General features: G+C 51.8%; 2 protein-coding genes across 8 annotated transcripts in view; one reads left to right on the top strand and one right to left on the bottom strand.

Annotated features, from left to right (window-relative positions):
- Nucleotides 1–5,536: 5,536 nt before the first annotated feature.
- On the bottom strand, nt 5,537–11,368 carry CD19 (CD19 molecule). Of its 7 annotated transcripts, none has more exons than XM_025415685.3 (15): nt 11,217–11,368; nt 10,726–10,980; nt 10,188–10,391; nt 9,764–10,078; nt 8,634–8,741; nt 8,344–8,392; nt 7,987–8,075; nt 7,433–7,546; nt 7,196–7,300; nt 7,039–7,107; nt 6,875–6,934; nt 6,722–6,778; nt 6,095–6,187; nt 5,892–5,993; nt 5,537–5,737 (listed from the first exon to the last, which is right to left on the bottom strand). In XM_025415685.3, exons 1-14 carry the CDS (start codon nt 11,302–11,304, stop codon nt 5,902–5,904), a joined length of 1,698 nt encoding a protein of 565 aa, XP_025271470.1. In that variant the 5' UTR covers nt 11,305–11,368; the 3' UTR covers nt 5,537–5,737; nt 5,892–5,901. The 7 variants fall into 7 exon arrangements, 6 of the variants coding, with proteins under 6 accessions (XP_025271470.1, XP_025271471.1, XP_048966866.1 ...); XM_025415686.3 differs by having other exon boundaries at nt 9,764–10,057; XM_049110909.1 differs by lacking the exon at nt 6,095–6,187.
- Nucleotides 11,369–16,929: 5,561 nt separating this feature from the next.
- Nucleotides 16,930–21,083, top strand: part of RABEP2 (rabaptin, RAB GTPase binding effector protein 2) — a 13,253-nt gene continuing 9,099 nt past the window's right edge. The window contains exons 1-2 of the mRNA XM_025415698.3: nt 16,930–17,575; nt 18,045–18,251. Coding sequence (XP_025271483.1) covers nt 17,515–17,575; nt 18,045–18,251 — 268 coding nt within the window. The 5' untranslated portion in view covers nt 16,930–17,514. The remainder of the gene's footprint in view (nt 17,576–18,044; nt 18,252–21,083) is intronic.

The following is a 21,083-nucleotide window of genomic DNA, read 5'->3' as shown; positions in this document are numbered from 1 at the left end:
TAGAGCCCCACTGGGAGCCCCACTGGGAACTTGATGCAGGGATCAAGCCCAGGACCCTGAGAATATGACCCAAGGGAAAATCAAGAATCAGATATTCAATTGACTAAGCCACTCAGGTGCCCCTCTTCTTTGAATTTCTACTTGTAAAACTACCTTCACAAGATTTCTCTGGTGCTTATCAGTCAGTTCAATACTATTGGTGACATATATAGTCATGAGGCCCTTTAAGAATGTAGCAGCCAGCATGTATTTGATCCTTGTTGGAACTATGCAGTCTTTAGGTCAGCCTTCTGAGCTAAAAATGAACATTTTTCTGCTTCTATCCCTCATCAGAGCTTACTTAAAAATAAAAATTAAAAGCTGGGAGACCAGCAGGGGGAGCTCTCAAGTCCTATCACTCCTTGCACCCCTTTCCAGAACCAACAAGAAACTTAGAAAAAGAAAGATTTAGCTTGTACTTGCAAGAGGAAAAGCCTACCCCAGCAGAAGGAACTTTTCCCTTCATCCAGCAACAGCCCAGCCAATGTGACACTCATCACCACTCAGCCAATGAGAAGCCACTATGTTCATAACTCCCAGTTCACTCCAATGGACTTTTTATTTATAACAGCCCCTCCCAACTCTTCTCTGTTCCACAATAAAAGAGCAGTTCCTCTCCAGCCTGTCCTATGATTTTGTCAGAGCTTGCATGTCCTGGATAGCATTTCTGTGCTATTCCTGTTTTTGCTGGAAAAACACCTGACAGTATTCTTTTTTTTAGAGAGAGTGCATAAATGAGCGGGGAAGTGGGGCAGAGAGAGAGAGAGAATCTTAAGCAGGCTCCACATCCAGCACAGAACTCCATTCAGGGCCCTATCTCAGGCCCTGAGATCACCCCATGAACTGAAATCAAGAGGGGATGCCTGGGTGGCTCATCAGTTTAGTGCCTGCCTTTAGCCCAGGGTGTGTTCCTAGAGTCCCGTGATCAAGTCCCACATTGGGATCCCTACATGGAGCCTGCTTCTCCCTCTGCCTATATCTCTACCTCTCTTTCTGTCTCTCATGAATAAATAGGTAAAATATTTAAAAGAAAAACGTCAGGGAATCCCTGGGTGGCTCAGCGGTTTGGCGCCTGCCTTGGCTCAGGGCGCGATCCTGGAGTCCCGGGATCGAGTCCCGGGATCGAGTCCCACATCAGGCTCCCGGCATGGAGCCTGCTTCTCCCTCCTCCTGTGTCTCTGCCTCACTCTCTCTCTCTCTCTCTCTCTCTCTCTCTCTGTCTATCATAAATAGATAAATAAATCTTTAAAATAAAGAAAGAAAGAAAAGAAAAGAAAAGAAAAAAGTCAGATGCTCAACTGAGGCACCCAGGTGCCCATGACAATATTATCCTTCAGGTTAATGCCTGTAACATTTTGGTTTAATGCTTTCCATAATAAAAACTGTTTTGTGTTAGGTGCCTGGCTGGCTCAATGGTTGAGCATCTACCTTTGGCTCAGGTCATGATCCTGGGGTCCTGGGGTCGAGTCCTGCATTGGGCTCTCCACAGGGAGCCTGCTTCTCCCTCTGCCTATGTCTCTGCCTCTCTCTTTGTATCTCTCATGAATAAATAAATAAAATCTTTAAAAAAAAAAGTTTTGTGGAGGTTTTCCTACTACCTTGGTAGAGTTGGAAGAAGATTTTGTTTTTTCATTACATTTCCCCAACACACCCACCAACCACATTGTGCACTTCAGAAGCTACATATCCTCCACACATCTACCTTATTTGCAGCTCCTGCATATCATGTACCCCAACACAGCACAGACCTACCCCCTCAACACTTCACAACTCCCACATCACCTCCAACTGTATGACCCCGGACACCTCACCCCACACCTCCCACACCACACTTCACACACAATCAGCACGCATCACACAACCAGTACCATTGGCTCTCATACACATAATGTTCACATAACTTGGACTTCATACATCCATGTAGTGCAGCTTCTTGATCACCACGCACATCCTATTTCATCCTCCTCCTCCACCACACTGATACCCCCAACACATACACCCCAACTCCATCAGCACACACCTCACCCACCTCAAATCCTCTGTGCGGGCTGAGCTCAGGCTACTGAAGACGCACAGGTCCAGCAGGTGGTGCTGTTTACCAAGTGACAAAGGACCTAGGCTCTGGTAGAGGAAACCTTCAGCCACTTTTTTTTTTTTTTTTTTTAAGATTGATTTATTGATTTGAGAAAGAGAGAGCAGCAGTAGAGGGCAAGGAGAAGCAAGTTCCCTGCTGAATGGAGAGCTTGATTCAGGGCTTGATGCAGGGCTTGATGTGGGGCTCAATCCCAGGACACTGGGATCATAACCTAAGCCAAAGGCAGCTACCTAATCAGCTGAGCCACCCAGGTGCCCCCCTTCAGCCACTCTTTGTAATTAGGTTGACCCTAGGGATTGCACCAAAAACCCTTCTGCCAGCCGTGGGCCCCACCCAGAGGCTACTGCAAACTATGGAGGCAGGGGGTAGTCCTGAGGACCTGGAACTTCCCTCAAGCCTCTTTCTTCTCAAACCATGCTCAAGAGCTGTGAGTGGTCCAGTCCCTGCCAAAAAAATCAGGTCATGTGGATGAGGAGAAGCTTTGGAGTGTGACTTCCTCCTGGGGAAGTCTGCACTGGAAGGAGCCCCAATCCAAATGATCTTGGTGCGCTCTGGTTCCTGGCACACAGAGGCCCCCCAATAAATGCCAAATCAAAATAATGGCTACTGTTTTGAGTGCTTACTATGGCAGTGTCAGGAGCTTTACATCTAAGACTCATTAAGGTAGGTATAATTATTACCCTATTTTACAGATGTTTGTCTGCAGCACACAGAGCATGAGTCACACAGCTAGAGAGGGGGTGAACTGGGATTCAAACCCAGATAGGCTGATTCTAGAGCAGTGGGCTGGAGCTGGCACACCTCTGTTTCTCAACTTCCCCCGAGACTTCTCTGGGTGGTGTGGCCCAGGAGGGCTCCATCCTCTGCAGTTCACCTCTCAGGGCTTTTCCGAGTCATTCCTTCCCTCCTCCTTCCCCACTCATTTCTGGAGCTCCTGATCTTTGCCACCACCTGGCTGGGCACCAGGGGCATAGAAAAGACTCTGACATAGATTCACCCCCAAGAAAGCAGGAAGCTTTCACCCAGAGTCACGTGCTCAGATGCTTCGGGCACAGGCAGGAAAGTGAAATGGAATAAAGCAGGTGGATGAAAGTAATAGGGAATGGCAGGGATTATGGCAAAATAGCTTATTTTGGCTGAAGGATAAAGTAGGGTTTTGAATGCTGAGCTAGATCTGGATTTCTTATTAATCTTTCTTTGCCACAGGGACTGTGTCCAAAATGGAAGCCCAAGGTAATTCTAGAAGTTCATATCCCACCTCCCAAACTCCAAACATACACTATCCAAGATACAGTATTTCTTTCTTCTTTTTTAAAATATTTTATTTATTTATTTATTTAATTTATTGACTTGAAACAGAGAGAGAGAATGTGCACAAGCATGGGTAGCAGCAGAGGAAGAGGGAGAAGCAGGCTCTCTGCTGAGCAGGGAGCCCGATGCAGGGCTCAATCCCAGGACCGTGGGATCATGACCTGAGCCAAAAGAAGATGCTTAACCGACTCAGCCATTGAGGCACATCAAGATTTTATTTTTTAAAGATTTTATGTATTTATTTGAAAAAGAGAGAGAGTGCACACAAGTGAGGCAGAGGGAGAGGGAGAAGCAGACTCCCTACCGAGCAGGGAGCACAATGTGGGGCTTGATCCCAGAACTCTGAGATCGTGACCTGAGCCAAAGGCAGACCCTTAACCAACTGAACCACCCAGGAGTTCATTTTTAAGTAATCCGTACACCCAATATGGGGCTCGAACTTACTACCCCGAGATTAAGAGTCACATGCTGGACCAACTGAGCCAGTCAGACACCCCTCCTTTTTCCTCTTTTTAAAATAGATATCTGAGCTCAAAAGCAAGACCGAATCTTCCTAGTGCCAGAAATAAAGAAGGAAATTAAAGCCACAACGGCAATAGTGGTTGAAGTTAAGCAGTCCACAGGGATGCTGGGATCCTGAGGATTAGGGTTTTAATACCAACATGGGGACAGAGGTTACGCTGAGGCCCCAGGAGCAGCAGAGAAGTGAAACTGAGTGCCCTGTACAAAGCTAAGAGCTGAGAAGAGGCTGTTTCTTCTGTGCACAGAAGACAGACAAAAACAAAAAATCCATCCACAGTCCCTGGGTTGCAGCAAGCAAGCCATCCAACAGGTAGCGGTTGGGAAAGTCACCATGAGAAATCAGAACCCCAAGGCTCACCAAAGTATGGGCTTGCATTTTGACTAAACTTCCGGTAACAAACACCTGAGAAACACTCTGAGAAACTCACAAATGGTCAGAAATCTGTGTTGCCCGTAAGACTGGGGTAGAAGCCAAAGCAAGCTGGCCCCTAGGAATGGGCAGGGGGCCAGGGGACTCAGGGGACTCCGGCAGGTAGGAAAAACATGAAGAGGTCAAAGAAACCTCCCCTGGTGACACCACCATGGGAAAATTCAATCCACTATGCAGATAACAGTAACCATGCCATGCCCCCTCCCTAGTGCTCTTCTTTAATTGGGAAAACCGAGGGTCATTGAGCTTAAGCAAGTTACCAACAGTCAATTAGCAATCAAAGTATTTAAGTTCTCTGTGACATTGTCTTCTCTCAGCTGTAAAATGAGAATAATTTTAGGTATCTGTCCCTCATAGGATTGCTCCAGAGATAAAATGAAATGCTACTGGTAGGGCAGTCCAGGTGGCTCGGTGGTTTAGCTCTGCCTTCGGCCCAAGGCATGATCTTGGAAACCCTGGATTGGGTCCCACGTCGGGCTCCCTGCATGGGGCCTGCTTCTCCCTCTGCCTGTGTCTCTGCCTCTCTCTCTTTGTGGATCTCTCATGAATAAATAAATAAAATATTTAAGAAAAAAAAAAGAAAAAAGTGCTCAACGCACTTAAGTGGATTAATACCTAAGTTCTCAATGACCTTGGGAGGTTATTGCAAAGATTTTTTTTTTAATTTATGAGAGACAGAGAGAGAGAGAGAGAGAGAGGCAGAGACACAGGCAGAGGGAGAAGCAGGCTCCATGCAGGGAGCCCGATGAGGGACTCAATCCTGGGACTCCAGGATCACACCCTGGGCCAAAGGCAGGCACCAAACTGCTGAGCCACCCAGGCATCCCGCTTATTGTAAAGATCAAATGAGCTGATTGATGTTAGAATATATGAGATGTTCAGTAAATGCCAGTGATGACCACCCTTCCTGGACAGCTTCCTCTTCCTTGGGCACCCACCACCACTGGATAAGCAATCACCCAACAACTGGATGGTGGCAATGGCAGGCAAATGAGGGAGATGGGAGCAGGCCAAGCCACAGGAGGAAAAAGGCCCCTCTGTACCCAGGATGCAGCTCTTCCTCCTCTGCTGGATTCGAGTGGGGGATAGGAGTACTCACCTTCCCTTCCCCTCCCATACACAGCATTTATGTCATAGGATTGGAAAAAGTCATTGAGTTTATTGGAGGAGTGCAAGGGGAGCCCAAGATTCATTGGTTTACACATATGCGCGCACACACATACACACACACAGATACACATATCCAAGGCAATGCTGCTCCAGATGTTGACGCTGTCTGCTTAGGTTCCCAGATTTCAGGATCAGATACAGATCTCAGGAGGAGCTTAAGGAGGCCCAGGCTAGGTAGAAGACATGGTGATGGGGAGGTTCCAGAAGCCCGCCCCCTGAACACCAGGCTTGGGAACCCCTTCCCCCTTCCCTCCCTGAAAACCACTTCCACTCCTACCATCTTCCTCTTTCTCCCCCTTCCTTAGAGGACTGTTCCCAGCTCACCTGAAGGGAATCATCTCGTGCTCCAGGTGCTCATGCGACCCCCTCCTCCCCACGCTGGTTCTGGCCCATTGGGATTATCCATGTTCTCATAGGAGTCTGCATCTGGTTAGGACCAGGAAAGATAAGATGCATCTAGAGCCAGAAGTAGGCTGGGAGGGGGTGAGCCTCAGAGGACAACAGGGGACAGCAGCAGAGGCACCCACCTTCCTCGTGACTGGGACCAGGCTGCGCCCGAACAGAGCGGAGCTGGGGGGCTGCATACAGGATCCCTCTCATATCCTCGTAGGACTGGGAGCCTGCTTGGGCAGGAGAGGTGAAGGCCTAGAGCCACGCTGGGCTTGGAGAAGGGAAGTGCAGCCTAAGATACAGAGGGAATCTAAGGAGCAGAGGGAGGCGGAAGGCCTGGCCGTACTAGGAAGGGGTGGTTAGGGTCAGCATCACATTCGGGACCCTTGTTAACAGTTTGGTCAGATGTGGGTTGGATTATGATCATTGTCAAGAACAGAACTGGCACAAGTCAAAGTCAGAGCCATGAAGAGGTTGTAGAGACAGCTAGAGTCAAAGCTGTGGTTTGCATGGGGGCCGGGGTGATGGGCAAGTCAAAATCCAGGCGGGAATCCCACTAGGATCTGAATAGATGTTCATAAGTTAGGGTTGGGGTAAATACTGGGATCAGGATTAGGGTTGAGGTTAGTGTTAGAATCCATCCAAAGCCAGAATTACACCTGGGGTTAGAGTCAAGGTCAAGGTTGAGGCTGAGCCTGGAGTCAGAGCTGAGGCCAGGTCAACCCAATCTGTGCAAGGCAGGGACGGTTCCTAGCATTTCTCACCAAGAGAGGTTGCCTCCTTGCTGGGGTCCCAGACTGACCCACGGGGGCTCAGGAAGTCTAGAGAAGGGAGATGGAAGTTATTCCTCCTGGTCTCCAGGTCACACATATACTCCCCTACACACCCCACATTAATGTGACACTCCTCACACACACCTACTGTCCTGGTGACTGGCTGGGCCAGCTCTTCATCCTCATTCTCGTAAGACTCAGCAGCTGCAGAAAGAAGAGAACTCCAGAGATCACTCCTGCCCTGTAGGGGCTCCACAGCCAACTGGGTCCTCCCAAGCCTCTGAGGCCCCACAAGGACCCCAAATTACCGCTGGAGAAGGAGTCTTCATCCTCAGGACCCAAGGCCTCATCCTCAGGATTCTCATAGCCGCTGCCATCTGGTAGTGGAGAAGGAGGGGGGTCCAGCGTGGGCTCACAGTCCATGGCTGAGAAGGTGGGGGAGCCGTGGGGGGGGCGCGGTCTTACCCTGGGAGAGTTGGTCTTGCCCACGGTTGGAGTCATTCTCGTAAAACTCGGAGCCCTCCTCACTGTCTGGCTCTTCATAGGCCTCCCCTTCCTCTTCTTCTGGGCCTGGGGTTTAGGGACGCGAATAGGAACTGAGTCACGGCCCCCCCACCCCCGCCTCCAGGCGCCGCCAGTCCAGCATTCCTGCCACAGAGCCTCAGGGGAGGACCCCCCCGCCCCCCCCCGTCCCCCAAGCACCTGCCGGCGGCGGGCTCCGAGACCCCGCGGCTCCAGCCTCCGGGACGTCGCTGCGCGGGCTTCCGTAAGACTGGACGGCGGCCCCGAAGCCTGCAGCCCACCTCAGGGCGCGTCCTGGAGGAAGGAGCGTGGTAGCGAGGGAGAAGGGATGCCGCGGGTCGAGGCTAAGGGTCTGCGAGGCTGTGCAGGGGACGGGAAGGTCCCGGGGCGGCGGGGGCGGGGCGGCCAGGTGCGCCTCCCGGGCCGGAGCCGAGGGGCGGGACCCACAGCCGAGGGCGTGGCCTCAGTCTCAGGAGGTGTGGCTCTCGGAACTAGACTGCAGGTCCCGCGACCTGGGGGCGGGGCCAGCGCCGGGGGCGGGGCCACGGGCTTTGGGGGCGGGCCCTGGCGTTGGGGGCGGGGCTCGAGTCTGGGCGGGACTCCGCGCCCCGGGGTGCGCTCTTTTTTTCTGAAGGCGGAGCTCTGAGCTCGGGGAGGCTGGGCGCCCCGGGATTGGAGTGACGGAAAAGGGGTGGGGTTCAGCTCGGAGTCAGTGACCTGGCGGTGCCTCCTACCCGTGCCAGAGGTGGGCGTGGGAAGGGAGAGCACGTTGCCGTACTGATTCTGGGCCCCGCTTCCCGGGGGAGGCGTCACTTTGAAGAACCTGGAGGAGGACCGGGAGTTGCACTGTGAGGTCTGGCCCTCAGCGCCTAAGATGTAGTCACGTGTATTTGCTCCTCTGTTCTGCCGCGGCTTACAGAGGGGTCTGGGATGACTTCAAGGAGGTCTTCACAGAGGAGGTAGCTTTGGAACTTGGGCAGTAATTCAGGGGTAGAGGTGGGGAATAACACGATGAGCGGAGGACACAGTAAGTGCAAAGCATTGAGCCAAAGTGCAGGGATGAAAGACTGCAGGGGCGCTCGTGTCATTACCGTCTGGTGGGATCGGTCATTCGCTTTCTTTTCCTCCTGAGGATCAGGGCTGGTGAGAGTGAGGGGGCGTGATCAGAAGAGGCAGGGGGAGGTCACTTGGGTCAATGGAGGGGAGGGGACTTCAAAGTAAGTTGGAGGACGGTTAGAGGAGTGGGAAGCAGGACTGGAGATCTGTGGGGGAGGTATGGGAAGAGAAAAGGTGGCTATCGGACTGGCTGGTGTGAGCTGTCCTGGGCGGTCCTGGGGAAGATGGGGTATGTTGGGCAGACAGGCTGGAGGACATGACTCACCTCTTCGAAGATGAAGAAAGCTCACCAGGGAACCCAGGCAGAAGATCAGATAAAGTAATGGCACAGCAGGGACTTTCCAGCCACCAGTCTCCAGCAGCCAGTACCTTACTGTGAGGGAGAAGCAGCTATGAGAAGGGACCCCAGGCTGGCATGCTGCTCCCCAGCCTCAAGACCTCAAAGGGGCATAAGTCTGGGGACATGGACAAGACACAACCCCCAAATCACAAGCTACCAGGGGGGCTCGCCTCCCTCCCTCTGAGGTCCGGGACCATGCCCCAGAGCCTGACCTGAGGCCTAGGGCAGTATCTACAGAAAAAAAACATTACTATAGTTAGACTATGTTGGGATTCAGGAGAGCATGAAGATCAGCTTCCTGCTGCAGTTAAGGACAGTCATGTTCAAAGTGAAGGACAGAGTCACATTCACAAAGTTAGAGGTAGGAAGCAGCAATGTACTGGGGTGAAGTGTAGAGTGAAAGTTGAGGTTGAGTTTGAGAACTGTGGTTACGGTTAGCATGGGAGGATTATATCAAGGGAGTAAGAAGGGGCAGAGCACTGTGACCAGTTTGATGGGTGGGTGAGGAAAAGGAAGGATACCCAGGTTCCTGGCTTTGGCCCATGGGCAGGTGGTAGTGTCCTTCACTGACACACAGACACCCACAAGACTTGGGGAAGATATTGAGTATGACTTTGTATATTTTGAACCTTCAGGGGCATCAAATGACAGGAAATGGCTGGGGGTGAGGTGTATGGAGCCTGGAATCAAGTCACTAAGGCGTGGAGGCCTAAGGAGTCATGGGAGTAAAGGAGGTCAAACAGGAAGAGTGTGTAAACAAGAATGAGAGAGCACTGATGGAACAGGATGAGGCCTCAGAGGTCCAACAGTGAGGGGGGAGGAGGAGAAGGAAGACCCTACCAAAGCAGTTGGGAAGAAGTAACCAGTGATAGGAGACCCAGAAAAGTAGTGATTTGGAAACAAGGGAGGACAGAGGTAGCGTCAGTGGTCAGGATAGAAGCTGGGGTTTGGGATGAGTCTGGTACTAGCTCCCAGGTAGGGGCGCCAAGGTTGACTGGCTCCCAGTTCTTCCCAGGAGCCCCACACAGATGCCCCACCATTGGGAGAAGCTCTACCTGACTGGGCAATGACCTTCAGCTGCATCTCGACGGTCCTGTTGCCATGGTAACAACGATAGGTACCAGCATCTCGAACTGTGGCCTGGGGCAGCAACAGAACAGCCCCTCCGCTGAGGGTGCCCAGGACCCACATCTCTCTGCCTGGGGCATCCTCCCTCAGGTCTAAGCTCAGCAAGGAGATGTTATGCTTCTTGGGGCGCACGTGGGTCCAGGAGATGGGGCCTCTGGCCACGAAGGCAGGGGGCACCTCACAGGGCAGCCAGAATGTGGAGCCAGGGGCCACGATGAGGTCTGGGGCAGGGAGAGCCAAGGCTAGGAAAATGTGATCCTTGGGGTCTCCTCCCTGCAAACCCTCCAATTCCCAATCACCATCCCCTCATCCCTGAAACCCTCCCTTCCCGGCATCTCCGCAGCACCTTACCTTGGTTGAGGCTCTGGTTCAGAGTGCCCCGGGGCAGGGCACATTCAGGGTCTGTCTCCCAGATCTCAGGGTGGTCTTTTTCCCACACGTACAGCTGGGAGCTTGTGGGGTAACGAGAAGAGGGCTTGGGGCCCTCTGAGGGTCGGTTCCCCAGGCCACAGCCTGAGTCATTTAGGGCTGAAGCATTCCACCGGAAGAGCTCCCCTGGGAAGAGACCCAGAACCAGATACAGACACATCCAGGAAAGGCAGAGAGATACAGAGACCCAGAAAACCAAAGACAGATGGAGACAAAGACCCAGAGAGAGAGATAAGAACGACAACTCAGAGAGAGGAGAGAGTGAAAGATGGAACAGCTCAGTGTTGAAGTCACAAAGCCACAGGAGTTTTGAGGAGCCACCTGGAACCAGCGGCAGGCATGCTCGATCCTCAGCCCCTCCAGCCCCTCCTCCCAAATCTGTTTTAGCTGCTGAAGGCCTCCATCCGAGCTGGGCCTCCCTCTTCTCGTCCGCCCCTCCCTGCCCCAGCCCAGACCTCACCACTGCCTTCCACGCTGACTGTCCAGCCGGACTGCCAGGCCTGCTCGGAAGGGGGCCCCGGCTGGCACAAGTAGAAGCCCCCCATCTGGTCAGAGACGTTGAAGACGAACAGCTGGATGCCCAGAGACCCCTTCCGGACGCCCAGGCCTTGTGACCAGAGGCCCAGCTCTGACTGAGCCCCCTGAAACCAGGCCTGCTGCTCAAGGGGACCATCTGAGGGAACTTTGAGGCATGGCAGCTCAGCTTTGCCTCCCTCTGAGGAGAAAGAAAGAGGGAGAGGAACCCTTCGCCCCCTTCATTCCTCACACTGGATTATTACCCAGCACCCCCCACCAGCTGGGAGTGTGTGAGCTCTCAGAGTCCCAACTCCTCCCTGAATTTTGCAAATAACAAAATGAAGGCCCAGAGAGGGTGGGTTCCTTGGCCGAGGGCACCCAGCGGAAGCCAAGTTTCCACCCCCAACTCTTTCCATCTGTACCCTTTGGACATACCTTTAGCCTCCACCTGCAGTGTTTCCTGGGGCCTGACTCCCTCGGGTGTAAGGAAGAGGAGGAAGAAGAGGAGGAGAGGAGGTGGCATGGCGGCCAGACTCCCCGGGGCACCCAGCTTGGCCGCGCAGGGGATGCTGGGGCAGGCGGGGGCCTGGGGGGCACTGAACCATGAGCGTCTGTGGGGGCGGGCGAGCGGGCAGTCCCCCAGGGAGGAAGGGGTGGTCACACCTCCAGTCCCCTTCTCCATGCACCCCTCTAGACCCACAAAACTTGTCTTCTCCCTGCCACGCTTTTATTTTCATCCCGATACTTACCACCGTGTGAAATGATCTTGTTTGTGTGTCTACTTGTTCACTTTCTGTTCCTCCCACTAGAATGTAAGCCCCTTGAGGCAGAGCCTTGGTCTTGTTCAACACTGTATGCTCGGTGCTCTGGGACGGTGCTTGGGGCATAGCAGGGGGCCCAATAAATATTTGTTGAATTGAGTGGCTCCACTTTTGGGGGCTCTCTCCTCCCCTTCCCTTCTTTAACCCCAGGCTTTAAACCCATTTCTCTTCACACACACACATACACCCCATTCATTTTTTCGACTGGCATTTCTTGGGCCTCCTTCCCACTCGGTAAAACCAGCCTGTCACACATCCTTTGAGATCTGGAAGACTTGACTGAATGCTCTGTGCCTGGGCAGCCCGGGTGGCTCGGTGGTTTAGCACTACCTTCGGCCCAGAGTGTGATCCTGGAGACCCAGGGTCGAGTCCCACGTTGGGCTCCCCGCATGGAGCCTGCTTTTCCCTCTGACTATGTCTCTGCCTCTTTCTCTGTGTCTCTCATGAATAAATAAATAAAATCTTAAAAAAAAAAAAAAAAAGAATACTCTGTGCCTACCACTTGGCTAAGTTTCTTCATCTCTCTAAGCTCTGGTTTCTTTCTCTGTAAACTGGGGATAATAATAGCGCTAGCAAAATCTCATTTGGGGGGCACTGGGTGGCTCAGTGGTTGAGCTCAGTCTACCTTCAGCCCAAGGCAGGATCCAGGATCCTGGGGTCCCAGGATCGAGTTCCGCATCAGGCTCCCCTTGAGGAGCCTGCTTCTCCCTCTGCCTATGTCTGTGTCTCTCAAGAATAAATAACTAAAATATTTTTTTTAAAATCTTGTTTGTGAACAGTTTTTAAAAAGATTTTACTTAATTATCCATGAGAAACACAGACAGAGAGGCAGAGGAAGAAGCAGGCTCCATGCAAGGAGCCCGATATGGGACTCAACCCCAGGACTCCAGGATCACACCCTGAACCAAAGGCAGGCGCTCAACCACTGAGCCACCCAGGCGTCCCTTGTTTGTGGACATTAAACAGGGTGGTGTACCTATGGCATTTGTCCCCAGGGCCCAGTACATAGTAGGCCCTCAGTTACTGAGAGACAGCATCAGTCAATGGCCAAGAGCACAAGCCAGGCTGCCCCTGGAGCTCCTGCACAGCAAACCCAAGACATGCCTGGTGACAAATGCCCCTTAGTCTCCCACTTCTTCCCCCAAGAAGCCCCTGCTTTGGTGATGGAAGGAACCCACTTAGAAATGGGGAAATTGAGGCCCCCAAAGGGCAAAGTGTTGCCTGAGATCACACGAGAACTGGTGGTATAGTGACGCCTGGGTGGCTGAGCAGTTGAGCGCTGAGCGTCTGCCTTGACTCAAGGTGATTCCGGATCTGGGGATCAAGTCCTGTATCAGGCTCCCCACAGGGAGCCTGCCTCTCTCTCTGCCTGTGCCTCTGCCTCTCTGTGTCTCTCATAACTAAATAAAATCTTAAAAAAAAAAAAAAGAGCTAGTGGTGCACTAGAACTCCAGGGTCCCAACTCTGAAATCTGTGCTCTGCCACCCCACCCCCCCACCCCCACCCCCGCCCCCGCCAACGTCTGTCTCTTCGTCTCCCTCCTCCTCTGGCTCTCTCTGCACTTCTTTCACTCTGCAGTCACTCGGAAAGGGGCCAGGCACCCAGGAGATCTGCTCTCTCAGTTGCTGGTTCCCAGGACCGGGGCTTGCTGGGCTGCAGCTTCCTGTTTGCTTCAGGCAAACCCCAGGGGACCCTCCAGCTGTCAGGGCCCCCACTTCCTTTTGGTCGGGTTGGGGTGGCCCAGAGGGGGAGAGTGGGGCATTGGAGAATGAGAAGATGAGGTAGCAGGACCCCGTTTGCCTTCCGTCCAACAAAATCTGTCCAGTTCTCTTCATTAGCTTTCCAGCCGCCTCATGGGCAGTTTCCTGATGAGCACACATCATCCCCCTGCTCAGAACAAGAATGGCTGTTTCTCTGCCTAAAATACACACTCCAAGCCATGGCCTCCAAAGGCCTGAGGCTCCCCCAGCTGCAGTTCCCACCTCCACCCTCCGCTGCTCAGGGCAGCCATCACTCCAAATAAAGCCTTCGCACTTCCTTGCTGCTCTTCCTCCTGGATGTACCCTCGGCTCTTCAGTCTTCAGGGTCTCAGCTTCACTGGCTCCTTTTCATCCCTCAGGCCTCCATTCAAATGTTACTTCCTCACAGAGGTCTTCCCTAACACCCCCTCCCACCTACTTTTTGATTTCACACCCCACTTTTATTTCTTTCCCAGCATTTGCCTGGTTCCCAAATATGCTTGTTTCTTTGTTCATCCCTCATTTGCTTCCTGTGGCAGAACGTTTGCTCTTTCACAACAGGGATCTTTCCTGTCTCGCTCTCCAGCATCTAGTAGGTGCTCAATTAAGTATCTGTTCCGCCAGAGCATGAGAGTCCCTCAAGGGAAACCAGGCCAGAGGGGGAGCTTTCATGCTGTACCACCCAACCCCAATCATAGGAAGCCCAGTAAATTACAGACCCAACAGAAAAGCCCTCCAGGGAAACAGTCACCAGTTACAGGCCCTGGGTGGGTTGATGTAGGTTGGAAAGATGTAGGTTGGGTCTCCTACAAGAAAAGATGTAGGAAAAGGAAGGATGGATGTAGGTTGGGTCTCCTACAAGAAATAGACCACCCCTACAACTCAGCCAATAAGAAACTATCATCGCCCTGAACTCCTGCTTTTCCCCAGTGGACTTTCTTCCAAACAACCCCTCCTGACTTCTTTTTCCTTCTCCCTAAAATAACATTCCTCTCCTTTGTTTGTTGGGCTAGCCTATGGTTTTTGGTGTGCTTGCCTCTTCTGAGTTGCAAGTCTCTGCTCTTCCCAAATAAACTCAGTTTTTTTTTTTTTAATTTTTATTTATTTATGATAGTCACAGAGAGAGAGAGAGAGAGAGGCAGAGACACAGGCAGAGGGAGAAGCAGGCTCCATGCACCGGGAGCCCGACGTGGGATTCGATCCCGGGTCTCCAGGATCGCGCCCTGGGCCAAAGGCAGGCGCTAAACCGCTGCGCCACCCAGGGATCCCTAAACTCAGTTTTCGCTGGTAGAGTACCTTTTATTTTTAACATCCACAAAAGGAAGGAAATTAGGAAGAGCAAAAGAAAACTTTCTCTTCACTTCCCTCTCATGCACTCAGTTGCCAAGGCTAGCACAGTTTTCATCCTAAATATTTCTAGGATCAACTTCCTCCTCTTATTGGACTCTTCCCTTCCAATCAGAACCACATCAACAGCCTCTTTTGTTGTGGGCTGTCTTCTGCCTCTTTTGCTTTTACCTATACTCCACACAGAAAGAACTTCCTTGGTATTAGTCAAGTGTGTCTCCTGCTCAACAGCCTTCAGAGGCTCCCAGGGTCTCAGGATAAACTCCAAGCCTAATAGTTGACTGGAGCTGTTATCATCTTCATTTCACCTTTTCAAGAAACTCTGCCTCACACACAGGGAATCTTAGGGCAGTCAGCCACTATGGGCAGTAAGCTGCTGGGGATTTATAAACTGGAGTTAACCTAGCTAGATTTCTTTTTAAGTTTACTTATTTTAGTAATCTCTACATCCAACATGAGGCTTGAACTCACAACCTGACCAGGAGATCAAGGGTCACTTGCTCCTCATGCTGAGCCAGCCTGGCACCCCTAATCTGGCCAGATTTGCATTTTCTAAAACTCTCACTGGCTGGCTGCAATGTGGAGGGGGAGAGTAGAGAGAGGCCAGAGAGATCACTAAGCAAAGTGTTCATTCTTCATTCATTTATTTATTCATCAAATGTTTATTTTATTTTCTTTAAAGATTTTATTTATTAATTCATGAGAGACACAGAGAGAGAGAGAGGCAGAGAGACACAGGCAGAAGCAGGCCTCATGCAGGGAGCCCGACTTGGGACTCAATCCCCGGGGCATCTAGGATCACACCCTGGGCTGAAGGCAGCACTAAACCGCTGAGCCACCTGGCTGCCTCCCAAATGTTTATTTACTATGTTTTGGTTGTTTGTTTTTAAAGATTTATTTATTTATTTATTTATTTATTTATTTATTTATTTATTCATGAGAAACACAGAGAGAGGCAGAGACACAGGCAGAGGGAAAAGTGGGCTCCTGCAGGGATCCTCAATCCCGGAATTCCAGGATCACACCCTGAGCCAAATGCAGATGTTCAACAGCTAAGCCATCCAGGTGTGTTCCCCCCCCCCACCCCCCGCCCACCTTTTTTTTGTAATCAGGCCCTGTGCTAGGTGCTGGGGAAATAGCAGGAGACAAGACACTTCATAGAGTTTTGATTCAAGTTTTGGGGACTTGGAAGGGCAAAGAGTGACAGGTAATAAGCAAGTTAATCAGTAAACAATTTCAAATGGTGAGAAGTTATCTAATGATGGATCGGTGATACAGGTAGCTCCTTGAGACAGGATGGTCAGGGAAGGCCTCATGAAGAATGTGACTTCTGAGGTGGGGAAAAGTTTAGTATTCAAGTAAGGTCATGTTTAGTTTTGTTAGGAACTGTTTTTTAGAAGTTTGCTTGTTTATTTAAGTAATCTCTACACCCAATGTGGGGCTAAAACTCGGTACCCCAAGATCAAGAGTCACATGCTCTTGATCAGTCAGGCACCTCCAGAGTGGCTATACCGTTTACATTTACCACCAGGAATATAAGAGAAATCCAGTTTTTCCACATACCCACCAGCATTTGGTATTATCACTCTTTTTTTAAATTTTAGCCATCCTGGTAGGTTTGTACTGATAACTCCTTGTGGTTTTAATCTGCATTTCCCTAATGGCTGATGACTGCGAAAGTCTTTTCTTGCGCATATTTGCCATCCGTGACATCAGTGAAAGGTCTATTCCTGTCCTTTGCCCGTGCATTGAACTAGATTTTAAGCTGACATATGATGTTTTTGCAAAGATCACTCTAAACGCTTTGAGAATTAACTAAAGGAGCCAAAAGGTGACACAGGGAAACAGGAGACGTTATGGAAGTCTAGGAGAGAGATGGCGTTAGTGGAGAGAAGAAAAAGGAACACCTTCTGGAATATTCAGTCCTTTGGAGGTAGAGGTTTACAGGACTTGCAGGCTCCTGGAATGTACTTCAAAGAGGGAGAAACGGGCTTGGGAGAATGAGAATCAAGATCCTAGACCTAAGTTTGAGCTGCCTGTCACCGCCCAAGGGAAGATGTCAGGTCGCCTGTTGGAAAGTTCACAGATAATGAGACCTTGATTTAGGGCAGGGGCCCCGGGAGGAGAGGAGGGATTTGAGAGGCCCAGGAAAGGGCGGCGGGGCGGCGGGGCGGCGGGGCGGGGAGGGGGGGATTAGCAGGAAGCCCTGACTGGTTGAGTATCAAGGTGGGGGCGGGGACGTGGAAGTTTCCGACTTCTCGAACGGACTACGCGGGACTCCGGCGCCCTGAAAAGTGAAGCCGACGCAGCCCTGCCCCGAGGGACGCTCTACCAGGGCAGAGGTGCAGGCAGGCTCGGCCACAACTCGCTGTCATGCGAGCCGCGCCCCGGCGGAAGGGGGTCAGGGGACCATCGAGGAGCTGGCTGCGGGGCTCGGAAGAGACCGCGAAGCTTCACCCCCTTTAGGCCGAGGCGGGCGTCCCGGAGAAGGTGTAACTTGAGCAGACCCTCCAAGGTCACGCGGAAATGCCAGAAGGCCTTTGATGAAAGCACTTCTTCAGGGTTTGAAGGACAAGCGTCCTTCTGGAACAGCGCTGCCCAGGAAAGAAGGCGGGGCGGGGCGGGGCGTGGGCCCGCGGCCGGGCTCGCGCTGCGACTCGGAAATCTTCGGCCCGGGCTCGGCAATCGGGCCCCGACTCCCGCCTGGGCCTCGAGCCCGGGGCCTATCCGGAAACAGCCGAGCGGATCCGGAAACAGCCGAGGAGACCCGGAAGGGGTGAGCGCCGTCACCGGGGAGTGCTGGAACCCGCCGTTTGCGCGGAGGCGATGGCGGCGGCTGCGCCGGCGGCCGCGGGCGAGGATGGCTGGCCACGGCGGCCGGGGGCCGGTACGTGAGGGCGCGTCCATGCACGCGAGGGGCGGTGGAGCCGGAGGCGGGGCCGAGCTCGGAGCGGGCGGATGGGGGGCGGTGAGGGGAGACTGGAAAAAGGGGCGGGGCCACGCCGTCTGGAGGGAGGGGGCGGGGCCTGCGGCCACCGAGGAGGGGGCGTGGCCCGGCCGTCGAGGGGGCCCTCGGCAGGTGAGAGGCGGCACCGTGGGGGAGGGGGCGGGACCATTGGAAGGGAGGGGTCTCGTCTGGGAGAAGAGGTGGGTGGAGGGGGAAGGCGGGGCTCCAAGCAGCACGTGGCAGAGCGAGGTGAGAAGGAGGCGGGGCCAGGTGAGCGGGGCGGGGCCAGGTGGGGGTGGGAGGACCGTGGCAGCAAGCGCTAGGTTGCAGTACTTATAGATTTGAGAGTCTGGGGGTACAGGGGAACCTGGGAGTGATGGGGAAAAAGGTTGATCCTTGTCCTCCACAGCCCTGGACCCCCAACCCCAAGAGGGGGCGGAGGTTGAAACCGAGTCAGAGCTCAGCCGGCTGCGGGCTGAGCTGGCAGGCGCCCTGGCAGAAATGGAGACCATGAAGGCTGTGGCGGAGGTGAGCGAGAGCACGAAGGCTGAGGCCGTGGCTGCAGTGCAGCGGCAGTGCCAAGAGGAGGTGGCTTCGCTGCAGGCCATCCTGAAAGGTGAGGCAGCCCCGATCAGAGGGCCCAGATGTGCTGTGGGGTAGGTTAATGGGGCTGCCTAGCATGGGGCAGGCCTCAGGGCCCAGAGGAAGGGGTGTCCTTTTCTGATTTGCATAGAGGTGCTGCCCCTGCTAGAAGCAGCTCTATTGGGTTCCAACTAAGTTTAGTTCTGAGCTCCTACCTCTTCCCTTGCCCGGTGTCATTTCTGGTCCCTCACTGATGACTGATCAACCCTGAAAGATGGGCAAGTTTTCAGTTCCTGGAACCAGCCTCATGTAAGCCTCTGGGTTTCAGACTCAGCCCTGGGCCCCATCGCTGTGAGTCTAACCCTCTGGTTTCCTTCCTTCCACAAGCACTCGTACATTTGTACTGCCCTACACATATTCAGACTTTCTGTCCTCCCTTCCATTCTGTCCTTGAGCTGCACCAGCTCCCGATACCCCAGATTCCACCCTCCCCCACCCCGCCAGCCAACGTTGTTATTTCCCCCTTCTACTCTAGTCTCTGAAATTGCTTCCAGCCCTCTCCCACTCCTCTGTTTCCGTGGCCCCTGCTGAAGTGAGGTTCTGGATAACTCCCCTAGAGCGTGCCCCCAGCCTTCTCACAGGTCTGGCCCTGTAGTCTGGCCTTGACATTGGCTTCCACAGTAAACTTCCTAAAATTCCCATCTCACCATGTCATTTCCTTTTCTCACAACCACTGCTGGCTCCAGACTTCTATGGGTCTGTATCCACACTGCAGGCATCCACATACCATCTGTGCACCATGGTTATCTCCTCATACAACTTACTCTGTTATCTACTTACTATTTATTCTTTAAATTAGACCCATTTTTGGGGAGTGCTGGGTGGCTCAGTTGGTTAAGCCTCTGGCTCTTGACTTCAGCTCAGGCCATGATCTCAGGGTGGCGATATCGAGTCCCATGTCAGGCTCTGTGCTGAGTACGGAGTCTGCTTAAGATTCTCTCTCCCCGGGGGACCCCTGGGTGGTGCAGCGGTTTGGCGCCTGCCTTTGGCCCAGGGCGTGATCCTGGAGACCCAGGATCGAGTCCTGCGTCGGGCTCCCAGTGCATGGAGCCTGCTTCTCCCTCTGCCTGTGTCTCTGCCTCTCTCTCTCTCCGTGACTATCATAAATAAATAAAAATTAAAAAAAAAAAAAAAAAGATTCTCTCTCCCCGGGATTCCCGGTGGCTCAGCGGTTTAGCCCCTGCCTTCGGCCCAGGGCGTGATCCTGGAGACCTGGGATCGAGTCCCACGTTGGGCTCCCTGCATGGAGTCTGCTCCTCCCTCTGCCTCTGTGTCTCTGCCTCTCTCTGTGTATCTCTCATGAATAAATAAGTGAAATCTTTAAAAAAAAATAAAGGATTCTCTCTCCCCTCTCCACCCCTCACATTTATTTTATTTTAATTTTTTAAAATTTTTACTTATTTATGATAGTCACACAAATAAGTAAATAAAATCTAGAAAGAAAAAGAGAAAAAGAAAAAGAAAGGAAAAAGAAAAAGTTTGGGGCACCTAGCTGGCTCAGTTGGTAGGAACATGCAACTTTTGATCTCAGGGTTATGAGTTGAAGCCCCATGTTGGGTGTAGAGATTACTTAAATAAATAAACTTAAAAAAATAATGATGAAGAAAAGAAATTTCCTGTCCGTATGAGAGAAGCTGTGTCCTAAATGATAATAATGTAGGTTTCCCCCACTATCCAAAATTCAAGCATTCCTATGAAAATTTTCTAAACCAAAATAGCGTGTAAAATGAAGGTGAAGGCACAATTACCACTAATTTATGTGGAAAATTTTTTGAGTATTCCCAGATCTAAAAAATAATCCCTGATACTTTATGATTTTTCTGATACTTTACCACCCTTTTCTGATACTTTACGACCCATTTTGCTCATGAATGCATAAAATAAATCAAGATGCTCACACAGTTCAAGGCCATGATACTGAGAGGCTGAGTGTAGTGCCCTGGCAAGGGGCGTGGCAGTGCCACTGTGGCTGCTTGGGGTGCACACTGCCTCTGAGGGCTCTGCAAAACAAGCACTAACCACCATTTTCACCTTTTGCCATTTTTTTGCAAAAGTGAAAATCCTCTTTGGTTTCTTTTAGTTAGTAAAAACAGGTACTAATACAGGATTTTTGTAAAAGTGAAGTGGTGTAATGTGAACTTTCGAAAAATGCAGCATACCTGTAGTCATAATAATAACAAAAGTCAACGTTTATTTGTTTTATTTTAAGATTTTATTTATTTATTTGAGAGAAAGTGAGACAAGAGAGAGCACAGAGGGAGAGGAAGATGCAGACGCCCCACTGAGCAGGAAGCCCCACTTGGGGCTTGATCTCACAACCCAGAGATCACGACTTCAGCTGATACCAAGAGTCGGATGCTCAACTGACTGTGCTACCCAGGTACCCCAATAGTTAACATTTGTTGAGCACTTACTATGTGCCAGGCTCTGAGTTAAATACTTTATGACTATCTATTTAAATTTTATTTATTTGGGGGTGCTTGAGTGGTTCAATCGGTTAAGCGTCTACCTTCAGCTCAGGTTATGATCTCAGGGTCCTGGGATCAAGCCCCACATCAGGCTCCCTGCTCAGCGGGGAGCCTGCTTCTCCCTCTCCTCCCTGGTCATGTTCTCTCTCTCTATCTCTGTTGCTATCTCTATATCTCTCAAATGAATAAATAAAATCTTTAAATAAATAAGTAAATAAATAAATAAATTTTATTTATTTGGGACGACTGGGTGGCTTAACGGTTGAGCATTTGCCTTTGGCTCAGGGTGTGATCCCAGGTCTAGGGATAGAGTTCCACATTGGGCTCCCAGTGAGGAG

The sequence above is a fragment of the Canis lupus genome, chromosome 6 (assembly GCF_003254725.2).
Source record: "Canis lupus dingo isolate Sandy chromosome 6, ASM325472v2, whole genome shotgun sequence".
Lineage (NCBI taxonomy): Eukaryota > Metazoa > Chordata > Mammalia > Carnivora > Canidae > Canis > Canis lupus.
The sequence above is the reverse complement of the archived record's forward strand: the minus strand, read 5'-3'. Positions and strand labels throughout refer to the sequence as shown.